This window comes from Hyla sarda, chromosome 1, assembly GCF_029499605.1.
Source record: "Hyla sarda isolate aHylSar1 chromosome 1, aHylSar1.hap1, whole genome shotgun sequence".
In the NCBI taxonomy this organism is placed as follows: domain Eukaryota; kingdom Metazoa; phylum Chordata; class Amphibia; order Anura; family Hylidae; genus Hyla; species Hyla sarda.
The window spans coordinates 574,353,726-574,369,760 of NC_079189.1; the positions used below are offsets into that span (position 1 = coordinate 574,353,726).

At 43.1% G+C, this 16,035-nt stretch overlaps 1 protein-coding gene across 2 annotated transcripts in view; it reads left to right on the forward strand.

The window, feature by feature from the left end:
• The window catches only part of ME2 (malic enzyme 2), a 59,451-nt gene that overhangs the window by 19,014 nt on the left and 24,402 nt on the right, over nucleotides 1-16,035 (forward strand). For both annotated transcript variants that reach the window (XM_056544271.1, XM_056544261.1), the window contains exons 6-15: nucleotides 1,028-1,189; nucleotides 3,756-3,859; nucleotides 6,508-6,617; nucleotides 7,697-7,794; nucleotides 8,205-8,318; nucleotides 10,266-10,380; nucleotides 10,573-10,715; nucleotides 10,814-10,916; nucleotides 12,440-12,510; nucleotides 15,207-15,305. In XM_056544271.1, coding sequence (XP_056400246.1) covers nucleotides 1,028-1,189; nucleotides 3,756-3,859; nucleotides 6,508-6,617; nucleotides 7,697-7,794; nucleotides 8,205-8,318; nucleotides 10,266-10,380; nucleotides 10,573-10,715; nucleotides 10,814-10,916; nucleotides 12,440-12,510; nucleotides 15,207-15,305 — 1,119 coding nt within the window. The remainder of the gene's footprint in view (nucleotides 1-1,027; nucleotides 1,190-3,755; nucleotides 3,860-6,507; nucleotides 6,618-7,696; nucleotides 7,795-8,204; nucleotides 8,319-10,265; nucleotides 10,381-10,572; nucleotides 10,716-10,813; nucleotides 10,917-12,439; nucleotides 12,511-15,206; nucleotides 15,306-16,035) is intronic.

Consider the following 16,035-nt stretch of genomic DNA (forward strand, 5'->3'; position numbering starts at 1 on the left):
TCCTCTGTAGTATTCAGCAGCTAATAAGTACAGGAAGGATTAAGATTTTTTTTAATAGAAGTCGTTTACAAATCGGTTTAATTTCCTGGCACCAGTGTAAAACTTGAGCAGGCTACGTTTTTAGCATCTCAATGTAATCAGTGATGTTTCCTTTCTGACAGCAAGCAGAGATTTTGAGTTAGCAGCTTTCTAATTCTTTCTCTATACGGTGTATGCAGCTTCATTTACTGTCAATCAGCTGTGATCGATGGGAAAACCTGGGGAGGGGATGATCATGAGCATAGATTTCCGTACCATTAGAAACCTGCCACGCACGTGTTTTCCCAGTTGTTACGTAAAATTCATCATGTGGATAGCACAAAAAAATTCGAAAAGCTCACACACATTCATACACAAACCTCATTTCTGCACAAAAGATAGTCAGTGTGCGAACAAATGGGGGAAAGCCAAAAGCTTCAGAAACGGGGAAGTTTCCCATTGACTTTCATGGGAGTTGGGCAAACGGTGTAGCTTTTTTGACAGAACACCCTATTGAAGGACAAGTGATAATACAAAATGCATTCTATTGTGGTCACTATTCCCCCCCCCCCCCCCAACCTGCATATTAGTTACTCAGCAACGCCCCCTCTAGTCAGGTCCTGCACCATTTTAGCAAAAAATGCTCTTTAGCTATAGGCCAGTGTTTCCCAACCTGGGTGCCTCCAGCATTCCCAGACATCCAAAGATCATCCTGGAATGCTGGGCGTTGTAGTTTTGCAACAGCTGGAGACACCTATAGACAGAAACAAGTTTTCTTTGAGATCCAGAGGTTTCCCATTACATGTACAATTCTCCTTCCTTATGGGCTGGCACAGTATATGTTAGATCAGTGTTTCCCAACCAGCGTGCCTCCAGCTGTTGCAAAACTACCACTCCCAGGATGCTTGGACAGCCCCCCCGCCCCCATAATTAAGTACATAATAGAATGTATGAAAATCATAGACAATTCATGTGCTGTGTTTTGCTGACATTTGCTTTCCTCCTACAGGCAGTTGTGGTAACAGATGGAGAGAGGATATTGGGTCTTGGTGATCTCGGGGTGTATGGAATGGGAATCCCTGTAGGAAAGCTGTGTCTGTATACGGCATGTGCGGGCATCCGACCTCGGGCGTGCCTCCCAGTGGTCATCGACGTTGGCACAGATAATCCGGTACATTTCATTCCATCTATATGATTTGTTTGGTTTTGGGCAGTGTTTCCCAACCAGGGTGCCTCCAGCTGTTGCACAACTACAACTCCCAGTATGCCCGGACAGCCGTTGGCTGTCCGGGCATGCTGGAAGTTGTAGTTTTGCAATAGCTGGAAGCACCCTGGTTGGGAAAGACAGGGTTAGGGACTGTGATCCCCAGCCAAGAACTGTAGCCACGGATTTAATTCCTTGCTTCTAGGCCCCAAACTAATGTCACATAATAAAATAAGTCAATATGTAAATAAATCCATTTACTTAACCCCTTCCCGCTATAGGACGTATGCATACATCCAAGCATCCGACATGTTCACAATTGGACTTATGCATAAGTCCTAGTGATCTCCGGCACTGCCACGGGCAGCGCAGGAGATCGGCTCTGGTCCCGGCAGCATTAACCCCCCCTAGATGCCGTGATCAATCCTGATCACGGCATCTATGGTGTTGACAGGGGGAGCGCTTTCCCCCTGTTCACCAACGGCGGCGGCGCGATACGATCGCAGGTCGGCGTTGGTTGCTATGGCAGCAGGAGGTCAGATCATGACCTCCTGTCTGCCTGCTACGGAAGCCTGTGAGATCCAGCCAGAGGCTATAGTGTGTGTGCAGCCCATCAGGTCATACTGTGCTGCAGTACAAATGTATTGCAGCATAGTATAACGTGTAAAAAAATAAAATAAAAAAAGTTCTGCAATAAAAGTATGAAGTGTAAAAAATAAATAAATAAATAAAATAAAAATGCCCCTTTCCCAATAAAAGCCCTGAATTATCGCCAAAAAGATCAAAAACACAAATCATATACATAATAGGTATTGCCACGTAATGACATGTACCATAAAATTATAATGTACATTTCCTGCACGGTGAACGCCGTAGAAACATACTTACTCAATGGCGTCAGACGAAAAATAAAAAAGTTACGGCTGTTGGAAAATGAATGGCAGAAAAAGAATTTTGCTCAGAAAAGGAAAGAACATAGAAAACTATATAAAATGGGTATCGCCATAATCGTACTGACCCACATAATAAATATAACATCACTTTTACCGCACAGTGTACACCATAAAAAATAAAAAACGCCAGAAATTTTCCATTTTTTTCCCCACAATATTTTGAAGTTTTTCACAAAAAATGCTGCATGTGTGACCAAAAATGCACCAGTTATAGAAAGTACAATATGTCACGAAAAAAGTCTCAGAATCGCTGCGCTCAGAAAGTGTCCTAAAGTTATTACCATTTAAATAGATACATGTCAAATAAAAAAAATAAAAAAAGCCTGGTCATTGAGGTAAAAATGGGTCCGTCCTTAAGGGGTTAAAGCAGTACTCCGGGATAGAAAAACATATATGCCCTATCCTAAGGATAGGGGATAAATTTCTGCATGCCGGAGGGCTCTTACTGTCCATCCAAATGGCACATGTCTGTCAACCACCGCACGAAGTGGTGGACGACACCCCCCCCCCCCCCCACCCCCAAGTGCAGCTCTATGGGAGAGCCGAATATTTCAGGATGTAGGAATCTCCATCTCTCCCATAGAGCTACATTGAGGGGGTGATCCGACCACCGTTTCGTGCATTGGTCAACACGCCCCATTCAAGGGGAGAGCCGGAACCCCGTACGGGAGATTGTGGAGCGTCCCAGAGGTTGGACCGCAATCCTTAGGATGGATAGATACATTTTTGTATCACGGAATACTCCTTTACTGCTGTTTCTGTTGTGATACTTCTGAGCTGCAGATCTGAAATCAGACTGGTGTAGTGTCTGCACAATGCAATCTGTGGATTCTAGGAAGTGACATATTTCCACCAGGCACTCAAATACTAATCTAATGTAGGAAAATGTCATTTCTCACTGTATTATAGGAACTCTTATATGTTGATAGAGGTGTTCCTGACAAAAGCAAGACTGTTCTCGGTAACGATCAGCAGAATAGTGAGTGCAGCTCTGGAATATAATACAGGATGTAACTCAGCATCAGTACAGGATAAGTAATGTAATGTATGTACACAGTGACCTCCCCAGCAGAATAGTGAGTACAGCTCTGGAGTATAATACAGGATATAACCCAGGATCAGTACAGGATAAGTAATGTAATGTATATACACAGTGACCTCACCAGCAGAATTGTGAGTACAGCTCTGGAATATAATACAGGATGTAACTCAGCATCAGTACAGGATAAGTAATGTAATGTATGTACAAAGTGACCTCACCAGCAGAATAGTGAGTACAGCTCTGGAGTATAATACAGGATATAACTCAGGATCAGTACAGGATAAGTAATGTAATGTATATACACAGTGACCTCACCAGCAGAATAGTGAGTGTAGCTCTGGAGTATAATACAGGATATAACTCAGGATCAGTACAGGATAAGTAATGTAATGTATGTACATAGTGACTCCACCAGCAGAATAGTGAGTACAGCTCTGGAGTATAATACAGGATATAACTTAGTACAGGAATGAAATGTATTTAAGTGTAATTTATGGACAATATGACAAAAAAAGACCTTTCTGTATTTTCTCAATAGAAATTACTAAAGGATCAATTTTACATGGGACTCTACCAGAAGAGAGACCGGACTCAGCTTTATGATGATCTGATCGATGAGTTCATGGATGCTGTTACAGATAGGTATATACTGTGTTTCATCACAGACTATCAGATGGGCCTAGAATTTTATAACCTAAAATAAGTGGGGAAAAAAATCATTATTAAAACTCCCATGTTTTACGATAATGAAGGGGTTACTATGACTAGCTCTGGTTCTCTAAGGTGATACCATTTGTCCTGATGGTCTATGATAATAGAGGGTGTATAAGGGTGTTTAATATTTTGTTGTCTAGTGAAAAAAAAGAGAATTCCTGGTGGTCTAAGGTATGTTGCGGAAGTTACCGTATTTATCGGGGTATACCACGCACCGGCCTATAACACGCACCCTCATTTTACCAAGGATATTTGGGTAAAAAAAGTTTTTTACCCAAATATCCATGGTAAAATGAGGGTGCGTGTGTGCGCGTGTATACCCCGATACATCCCCAGGAAAGGCAGGGGGAGAGAGGCCGTCGCTGCCGGCTTCTCTCCCCCTGCCTTTCCTGGGGTCTAGAGCGCTGCTGCCGGCCCTTCTCTCCCCTTGGTTACCGGCGCCGCTGCCCGTTCTGTCCCCCTGACTATCGGTGCCGGCGCCCCTTTGCCGGCGCCGACAGCCAGGGGGAGAGAAGGGGCAGCGGCACCCATTGCCGGCACCGCTGCCCCGTTGCCTCCCCCCATCCCCGGTGGCATAATTACCTGAGTCGGGTCCTCGCTGCTCCAGGCCTCCGGCGTGCGTCCCCTGCGTCGTTGCTTTGCACGGCGCGGCGCACTGACGTCATGCGCCGCGCCGTTCAGCGCATAGCAACGACGCCGGGGACGCGCGCCGGAGGCCTGGAGCAGCGCGGACCCGACTCAGGTAATTATGCCACCGGGGATGGGGGGAGGCAACGGGGCACCGGCAATGGGTGCCGCTGCCCCTTCTCTCCCCCTGGCTGTCGGCGCCGCTTCTCTACCCCTGGCTATCGGCGCTGGCAATGGGGCGCCGGCACCGATAGTCAGGGGGACAGAACGGGCAGCGGCGCCGATAGCTAGGGGGAGAGAAGGGCCGACAGCAGGGCTCTAGACCCCAGGAAAGGCAGGGGGAGAGAAGCGGGCAGCGACGGCCTCTCTCCCCCTGCCTTTCCTGGGGGTGTATCGGCGTATAACACGCACACAGACTTTAGGCTAAAAATTTTTGCCTAAAAAGTGCGTGTTATACGCCGATAAATACGGTACTGTTTTATTTCCTTGTGGTCTAGGGTATGTTAGGGAGGTTGAAAGTAGTCTAGGGTAAATTGAGGGGTTTGTTTGTTTGTTCTTTGTCATAGAGCTCTATGCTATGTGCGTTTTTTATGAAAGCTGGATGACCACTCTTGAAAAAGTTTCATTATTAGTTATTGTTTAGCTTTTACACATTGATACATTGGTTCAGAAATAGAATTTCAGACTTGGGGCTCGTTCACATTCATCCGGGATGCTATTTACTGGTCCATAAGTAAAGCGCCATGCTTCATTTCAGATTGGAAGGATTGGATGGTGGATGTAAAAGATTCAGCTTGTGTCATCTGGCATTCCCATCTATTCACATCTAGGGGTGCCAGATAGTACTGACATACCGTATATACTCGAGTATAAGCCGACCCGAATATAAGCCGAGGCCCCTAATTTCACCCCAAAATCCCAGGAAAAGTTATTGACTCGAATATAAGCCTAGGGTGGGAAATACATCAACCCCCGATGTCATCATCCAGACCCTCATCATCATCACCCTGTCATCATCCCCCTTTCATCATCACCGCCTGTCATCATCCCCCCTTCATCATCCCCTTGTCATCATCCCACCCCCCCCCCTTCATCATCCCCTTGTCATCATCCCACACCCCCCCGTCATCATCCCACACCCCCCCTTCATCATCCCCTTGTCATCATCCCACACCCCCCTTCATCATCCCCTTGTCATCATCCCACACCCCCATTCATCATCCTCTTGTGAACTATCCGCCCTCAGTGGTCTTCAACCTGCGGACCTCCAGAGGTTTCAAAACTACAACTCCGCTCGGCGCTGGTCCGGTGCTGCAGGACTGTCCGGTGGGATACTTGTTCCGGGCTGCTATCTTCACCGGGGGCGCCTCTTCTGCGGGCCCGGAATAGAGGGGTTGCCTTGACTATGACGCAGAAGGACGTTGGTAATGAACGTATCTGCGTCGTCGTCAAGGCAACGTGACTATTCTGGGGCCGGGCCCGAAGCGCGGAGAAGAGGCCTCCCCGGTAAAGATAGCAGCCCGGAACCACTATCCCACCGGACGACCTCCTCACCGGACAGTCCTGCAGCACCGGACCAGCGCCGAGCGGAGGCGAGTACTGTACAGAACTAAAGGGGGTGAGAGGGGGCTGGATTATGTCGAAGGCCGCAGTGGTCTTCAACCTGCGGACCTCCAGAGGTTTCAAAACTACACCTCCCAGCAAGCCCGGACAGCCGATGGCTGCCCGGGCTTGCTGGGAGTTGTAGTTTTGAAACCTCTGGAGGTCCGCAGGTTGAAGACCACTGAGGGTGGAGAGTTCACTCGAGTATAAGCCGAGGGGGGTGTTTTCAGCATGAAAAATCGTGCTGAAAAACTCGGCTTATACTCGAGTATATACGGTATGTGAACCCAGACTTAGTAATGATGGGAATCTGTGGTGCATAATACTCACCCATATGTGTCTTACAGATATGGCCAGAATACTCTCATCCAGTTTGAAGACTTTGGGAACCACAATGCTTTCAGATTCCTGAGAAAGTACAGAGAAAAGTATTGCACTTTCAATGATGACATACAAGGTATGACCTAGTAAAGAAAATAATACGGTAAATACTGTAGGGCAGCTGAGCAGACTAGTATAACAAAGGAGACCCTTTTTTTCACGTTAGCAGTTTCTATCGACCAACTACTCTCCAAAAGATCTCCCAGACTCCAGGGGGAGCAGATAAAGGCGCCTCACTCAGCATAGTATGGGGGTCCGGTGGTGTTCAAAATGTATTGGCCTATTCAGTTGTTCAATTTTATCAAGAAATCCAATAAAGTATGAACAAAACTTAAATATAAAAATAAAAATATATAAAATATGTTTGTGTATGTGTATATGTATGTGTGTATATATATATATATATATATATATATATATATATATATATATATATATATATATATATATATATATATATTATATATATATATTATATATATATTACAGTGGTCCCTCAACATACGATGGTAATCTGTTCCAAATGCACCATCGTTTGTTGAAACCATCGTATGTTGAGGAATCCGTGCAATGGAAAGAATAGGAAGTCCTATTCACCAGTCCCCACCGCTCCGTACTGTCACCACTGCCCTGGATGTCGCCCTCCATCGCTTTCGCCGCGTCCCCTGGGTGTCCCTGACGCTCCGGACGTCTCTGCTTCCCCGGGATCCTCGCTCTCCGTCGCTGCCAACACGTCACTACGCACGCCGCTTTTATTAGATGACGGGACGGCGTGTGCGGTGATGTGATGCAGGGGATCCCAAAGAGGACGCTCCGGAGCCCCGAAGACAGGTAGGAGACCATCACCGGAGCTCACGGGGCACCGTATACGGCTATCCGGTGGCAGCTGAAGCAGTCTGCGCTGCCGGATAGCCGTTTATGCGATGGCCCCGACATAAAAAAGCATCGTATGTTGATGCTGCCTTCAACATGCGATGACCTCTGAGAGGCCATCGCATGTTGAAATTATCGTATGTCGGGGCCATCTAGTGTGTGTATTGTGTATATTTTATATCTTTATATTTGTATATGTAATATTTTAATAAAATATGTATTTTTTTTTAAATTTTTTGTATAAATCTATATATTATATTATCACTTTACTTGTTCCCCGAGGTACGGCCTCTGTGGCGCTGGCTGGACTCCTCGGAACGCAGCGGGCGCTGGGAAAACCCATCACTGAGCAGAGAGTTCTCTTCCTTGGGGCAGGAGAGGTCAGTCACTCTATGCCTTAAATACTCTAACCTTAAATATCCAAACTGTAGACCTCCAGCTGTTGCAGAAATACAACTCCCAGCATGCTTGGGCAGCCATTGGCTATAGTTTTGCAGAGTTTGGAGACCACTGTTATTTATAATCTAAATCCAATAGATAACAACATAGTAATTGTATATGCACAGTAATATTTCTTCAATTTCTGCATTTACTATATATTAAGATTGCTTCCTTATTGATCTCTGCTCTTATAGTACATTTTCTATTTAATAATCCAGGCTACTTGATGATCTGGTATTTACTGCATTATTCAACTGCATAGTATTATAAGTGCTGAGTATTATGAAAAATCACAAAATGGTTTTATGGCTGATAAGTTAATTTTCTGTTCATTTTCCCCACCCCACAGGCTGCTCTTGGTATCGCTAACCTTATCGTCATGGCAATGATGGAGAATGGTCTTTCAGCAGAGGCTGCACGGGAAAAGATATGGATGTTTGACAAGTTTGGATTACTACTACAGGTGAGAGACTGAATCTAAAGGGGGGGGGGGGGGGGGCGTTTATAAATTTTTAGACTACAAATTTGCCTATTAGGTCCAGTATTACAGTAGTTTATATTGTTGTACACTGGATCAGTATTATAGTGGTTATATTCTTGTACATAGGGTGCAGTATTATAGTAGTTATATGTGCAAGTGTAGAAGGAAAAAAAACGCACTCACCCACTCTAAATGTGCTGCGGACAAGGAGGTTTTTATTCAGCCGGGGGTCAAGATCCGGGACAGGTGGAGGACGTGGAGTAGAGAAATGCAACTAGTTTCGCTCACACTGGAGCTTTATCCAACTAATGTGCCACATTAGTTGGATAAAGCTCCGTTGTGAGCGAAACTAGTTGCATTTCTCTCCTCCACGTCCTCCACCTGTCCCGGATCTTGACCCCCGGCTGAATAAAAACCTCCTTGTCCGCAGCACATTTAGAGTGGGTGAGTGCGTTTTTTTTCCTTCTACACTTGCACCTATTATTGGACTTTTTCTGTTGAAACCTGCACCCCCAACATATGTCTGCCTACCCGACCTCCAGGAAGTACTACTACAACCACAACTCATCTAATACATCTGGACAGTGCCATTTCCTTCTACACTCATAGTAGTTATATTCTTGTATATAGGAGCAGTATTATAGTAGTTATATTCTTGTACATAGGAGCAGTATTATAGTAGTTATATTCTTGTATATAGGAGCAGTATTATAGTAGTTATATTCTTGTATATAGGAGCAGTATTATAGTAATTATATTCTTGTATATAGGAGCAGTATTATAGTAGTTATATTCTTGTACATAGGAGGCAGTATTATAGTAGTTATATTCTTGTATATAGGAGCAGTATTATAGTAGTTATATTCTTGTACGTAGGAGGCAGTATTATAGTAGTTATATTCTCGTATATAGGGGGCAGTATTTTATAGTAGTTATATTCTTGTACATAGGAGCAGTATTATAGTAGTTATATTCTTGTGTATAGGGGGGGAAGTATTATAGTAGATATATTCTTGTATATAGGAGGCAGTATTATAGTAGTTATATTCTTGTATATAGGAGGCAGTATTATAATAGTTATATTCTTGTATATAGGAGCAGTATTATAGTAGTTATATTCTTGTATATAGTAGTTATATTGTACATAGGAGCAGTATTAAAGTAGTTATATTCTTGTATGTAGGAGGCAGTATTATAGTAGTTATATTCTTGTATATAGTAGTTATATTGTACATAGGAGCAGTATTAAAGTAGTTATATTCTTGTATGTAGGAGGCAGTATTATAGTAGTTATATTCTCGTATATAGGAGGCGGTATTATAGTAGTTATATTCTTGTACATAGGAGCAGTATTATAGTAGTTATATTCTTGTGTATAGGAGACAGTATTATAGTAGTTATATTGTATATAGGGGGGAAGTATTATAGTAGATATATTCTTGTATATAGGAGGCAGTATTATAGTAGTTATATTCTTGTACATAGGAGGAGTATTATAGTAGTTATATTCTTGTACATAGGAGGAGTATTATAGTAGTTATATTCTTGTACATAGGAGGAGTATTATAGTAGTTATATTCTTGTATATAGAAGTATTATAGTAGTTATATTCTTGTATATAAGAAGCAGTATTATGGTAGTTATATTCTTGTACATAGGAGGCAGTATTATAGCAGTTATATTTTTTTGTATATAGGAGGCAGTATTATAGTAATTATATTCTTGTACATGGGGGACAGTATTATAGTAATTAGCAGGAGGCTTTAATGGGCACAGAAAAAAAGCACCCCACCCCTAAATGAAAAGGAGTTCTGATCTTGTGGAAGCTTACAATGTCCAGAATTTTAGTCAGAGCTGTGGGATTTTTTTTTTGTTTTTTGTTTTTTATAACCATAAAATATTTCTATTCGATTTGTCTTTGCTTCTTAGGGCCGTGATGAAGGGGTGGATGGTAACCAAGAGTCTTATGCCCATTCTCCTCCAGATCAGCCGGTGAAAAGCTTTCTGGATGCAGTTAATGTGCTGAAGCCGACTGCAATCATCGGTGAGTTATCAGTTTGTCATGCAGCGACCTGTCTAGAAGTCACATCCCTGAGGACAGGGGTTCAAGTAGATGGACAAAAGTCATGATGTGATGAGTGGAAAAAGCAGGGTCCCTAGCATCAGAGTATGTGAGGCACGCGCTGTAGAATAAAGGGAAAATGTTCACTATAATATGTTTACTTTTTATCTGTAGGTGTTGCTGGAGCCGGACGACTCTTCACAGAAAATGTTGTTAAAGCAATGGGCGCAATCAATGAGAGGCCGGTCATCTTCGCTCTCAGTAATCCAACAACACAGGCCGAGTGTACAGCTGAGGAAGCCTATACCTGGACAGAGGTTTGTACCGACTATGGCCATGCTGTGCACAAAAACATTGTTAGTAATGACATCAAGTCAGGAATTTTCTTCACTTTTTTTTCCCCTTCATTTTACAGGGGCGTTGTCTCTTTGCCAGTGGCAGCCCATTTGATACAGTGATTTTAAATGATGGCCGTACATTTAAGCCAGGGCAGGGCAACAATGCCTACATTTTCCCAGGTGAGGATGAAAAAGATATTGGTTTTATTTTACGTGTCAGCCATGATCCTTGGTTAAGTCATGATATTCCCATGATACCATGTTTCCCTGAAAATAAGACATAGCCATAAAATAAGCCATACCAGGAGTTCTATGTATTTGCTCAATATAAGCCGTAACCCCGAAAATAAGCCATAGTGGAAGTCATGGCTTATTGAAGGTAATGAAGACAGCCAGCCCTCATTTCATCTTCTCATCTGCCCCATTTTGACAGGTACCGTAGGGATGTCCCAGCACAGTACAGCAGCGGCGGGTCCCGTGTCCCAGCTGATCAGCGTAGGGTCGGCAGCTGATATGCAGGGCAGTATGTCCCAGCTGATCAGTGTGGGGACACTATTTCTGTGCGGCGGCGGCTCCCAAGTCCCTGCGGTTGCCTAGCACTAGTAGGAATTTATAGCCGCCTCCTCCAAGTACTCTATGGTGCAACCTCATGGGAAGGATGGTACCGTACAGCAGGCCAGGTGCATATGGTTCCTGAAATGGAGGAGAAATGTAGATTGTTGTACCATAAGACATCCCCTGAAAATAAGCCATAGTGTGTCTTCTTGAGGAAAAATATATATAAGGCTGCTTTCACACTATAAAATTCATTCATTTTAAAGATCAGTTTGATGTTCCGTTATGAAAACCCTGAAAATCGGCCATTAAAGGGTAGCTCCCACCATCCTATTTATTTTTTTTTTGCTAGCCCGTTCCCGTTGCTAGCCCGTTCCCCCCCCCCCCTGTCTGATTGACAGGCAGGGAGCGAGTGCAGCCTAACTGAAAAAGGACTGATTGCCGGGCCAAAATCAGTCCTTTTTCAGTAGCCGGTTTTGAAATGTAAATTAAACCTTTTTAATGAAAAAAAAAATAATACAAGTATATTAGAGAGATGTTGTAGTACATAAGTACTACAACATATCAAAAAATAAAGTTGGTGACAGTGCCCATTTAAACGTCCGTTAGAAAATCCCATTATAGTCTATGGGATTTTTACATTAGCAGTTTTTATCCGTTATAGTCCGTTATTAATAACGGACGTTATTTTGTGACGGGAGACTGAACGAAAGAAATAGTGCATGGAGTATTTCTCCCGTTACTATCTTCCGTCACAAAATAACGTCCGTTATTAATAACGGACTATAACGGATAAAAACTGATAATGTAAAAATCCCATAGACTATAATGGGATTTTCTAACGGACGTTTAATGGCCGATTTTCAGGGTTTTCATAGCGGAACATCAATCGGATCTTTAAAACGGATGAATTTTATAGTGTGAAAGTAGCCTAAGACAGTGTCTTATTTTTGGGGAAACACGGTATTCACACTGTGACTTGATTGTTTTCTGCATAACGTTACTCTGAGAGATTTTGGTGTGCATGAGGTCTCACAAACTATCAGAATGTAGTAAGTTAAAAGGCAGACAACAGCGCTATTTCTGATCTTCACTGTGTGATAGAACTAGGTAAACATTATGATGTTATACGTTGATCTTGTCCCCAGGTGTCGCTCTTGCTGTTGTTCTAAGTGGTGTGCGTCACATAAGCGATCGGGTATTTCTTGAAGCTGCTAAGGTGAGTGCATTTGTGCGTATGATACTCTCTTTATTAGGTACACCTTGTTAGTACCGGGTCGGCCCCCTTTTGCCGTAATTTTTGGTGGTATACTTTCTACAAGGTGCTGGAAACGTTCCTCAGAGATTTCCCTCAATGTGGACATGATGACATCACACAGTTCCTCCATATGGACATGAGGACATCACACAGTTCCTCCATATGGACATGATGACATCACACAGTTCTTCCATATGGACATGATGACATCACACAGTTCCTCCATATAGACGTGATGACATCACATAGTTCTTCCATATGGACATGAGGACATCACACAGTTCTTCCATATGGACATGATGACATCACACAGTTCTTCCATATGGACATGATGACATCACACAGTTCTTCCATATGGACATGATGACATCACACAGTTCTTCCATATGGACATGATGACATCACACAGTTCTTCCATATGGACATGACATAACACAGTTCCTCCATATAGACATGATGACATAACACAGTTCTTCCATATGGACATGATGACATCACACAGTTCCTCCATATAGACGTGATGACATCACATAGTTCTTCCTTATGGACATGAGGACATCACACAGTTCTTCCATATGGACATGAGGACATCACACAGTTCTTCCATATGGACATGATGACATCACACAGTTCTTCCATATGGACATGATGACATCACACAGTTCTTCCATATGGACATGATGACATCACACAGTTCTTCCATATGGACATGATGACATCACACAGTTCTTCCATATGGACATGATGACATCACACAGTTCTTCCATATGGACATGATGACATCACACAGTTCTTCCATATGGACATGATGACATCACACAGTTCTTCCATATGGACATGACATAACACAGTTCCTCCATATAGACATGATGACATAACACAGTTCTTCCATATGGACATGATGACATCACACAGTTCCTCCATATGGACATGATGATATCACACAGTTCCTCCATATGGACATGATGACATCACACAGTTGCTGCAGATTTGTCTGCTGCACATCAATGATGAAAATCTCTGGTTTCACCACATCCCAGCAGTGATCTATTGGATGAGATCTGGTGACTGTGGAGGCCATTGGATTCCAGTGTCCTCCACACCATTACACCACCAGCCTGAACCACTGATACAAGGAAGGATGGATCCATGTTTTCATGTTATTTACACCAAATTCGCAGCTGGAATCAAGACTTGTCAGACCAGGCAACATTCTCCCAATCTTCCATTGTCCAATTTTCGTGAACCTGTGTAAATTAAAGCCTTGGTTTCCTGTTCTTAGCTGACAGAAGTGGCACCTAGAGTAGTCTTCTGCTGCTGTAGCCCATCTGCTTCAAGGTTGGACATGTTGACAGCATTCTGCATACCCAGTTAGTAACAAGTAGGTATTTAAGTTACTGATGCCTTTCTGTCTTCTTGATCCAGTCTGCCCATTCTTCTCATTGACCTCAACAAGACATTTAGTCAATAGGACTGCTACTCACTGGATATTTTCCCTTTTTTGGACCGTTGTCTGTAAACCCTAGAGATGGTTGTGTGTGAAATTCAATCGATCAGCAGTATCTGAAATACTCAGACCAACCTGTCTGGTACCAACAACCCTGCCACCTTCACAGTCACTTAAATCCCCTTCTCTGATGCTTGGTAAGCTAGTTGTCTTGACCACATCCGAATACCTAAATGCATTGAGTTGCTGTCATTGGATTCTCTGTTTAGCTATCTGTGTTAAGCACTTTAATGGGTGTACCTAATAAAGTGGCCAGTAAGTGTATATCATTTAACACAAATGGGAGCACGCCCCCTCTCATTGACTTGCATTGAGGGGGCGTGGACTTTAAGTCAAGAGAGGCGTGTCCGACCCCCGCAGCGTGAAAACAGCGTTCAGAACATTTAGTTAGCCAGTGGAGAACCCCTTTTAAGCACAAAAAGCAACATGACAAAAAATAAATAAATGAAAGGGTCTAAAAACTTTCTAAATGCTTTGGGGGAGATTTAACAAAACCTGTATAGAGAAAGAGTGGTGCAGTTGCCCATAGCAACCATATATTTTTGTGTATTAAAACAATCCTTTTTGATTGGTGGGGGTCTCCTTTAGTGTTTTTGTATACATGGCTGATCTACGTGCTGTGAAGGTAACTGCAGCATAAATCCATCTGTATTTGTGTTCCCTTTGTGTGGGGATCCCCTGCGAATAAAAACGTGTTGGTGTATTACAACAATAAGCGATCACTTTGAGTAGGGAAATCACTTTTTACTTTGTATAGTAAACTTGTCAATCCCTCCTGGCACAGGGCCATAAGGAAAGCAAGAGACATAAGGAACTTTGTTTTTGGGCTGGTTCCAAAGTTCTTGTTTCTAATGGAAATGCTAATGCAGGGGCCCGAAATGTTGTGTACTGTCCTATGTGCCCCCACTATTAATGTCTCTGGGATTATCAGCGCTGGAGAATGTCATATAAAATAGTGGTCATGAGGGGCAGGGAGTTTTTATAGACTTTATCTCTGTGACCTAAGTTGTGAAAATGATGGTCATCCTTTCCATAGCCGGAAATGGCTGATTACAGGGAACAATAGATTGTAATCAGCCGATACAGAGAGGTTACACACTTTCTATTGTAGTAATCACTATTCACATTTTTTTATTATTGTTCTTTCCAGTCTCTGGCAGAACAGTTAACTGCTGAAGAGCTGGAACAAGGGCGCCTGTACCCGCCACTGTCCAACATCCGAGAGGTCTCCATATGTATCGCACTCAAAGTAGGTGCAGACTTCTAACCTAACCTGTGGCTTCCGGTTTAGCTAAATAATGTACCAAGGTTAAATCTATCCGGTACCATGGGATGTAACTCAGGATCAGTACAGGACAAGTAATGTAATGTATGTACACAGTGACCTCACCAGCAGAATAGTGAGTACAGCTCTGGAGTATAATACAGGATATAACTCAGGATCAGTACAGGACAAGTAATGTAATGTATGTACACAGTGACCTCACCAGCAGAATAGTGAGTACAGCTCTGGAGTATAATACAAGATATAACTCAGGGTCAGTACAGGATAAGTAATGTAATGTATGTACACAGTGACCTCACCAGCAGAATAGTGAGTACAGCTCTGGAGTATAATACAGGATATAACTCAGGATCAGTACAGGACAAGTAATGTAATGTATGTACACAGTGACCTCACCAGCAGAATAGTGAGTACAGCTCTGGAGTATAATACAGGATATAACTCAGGGTCAGTACAGGATAAGTAATGTAATGTATGTACACAGTGACCTCACCAGCAGAATAGTGAGTACAGCTCTGGAGTATAATACAGGATATAACTCAGGATCAGTACAGGACAAGTAATGTAATGTATGTACACAGTGACCTCACCAGCAGAATAGTGAGTACAGATCTGGAGTATAATACAGGATATAACTCAGGATCAGTACAGGATAAGTAATGTATGTACACAGTGACCCCACCAGCAGAATAGT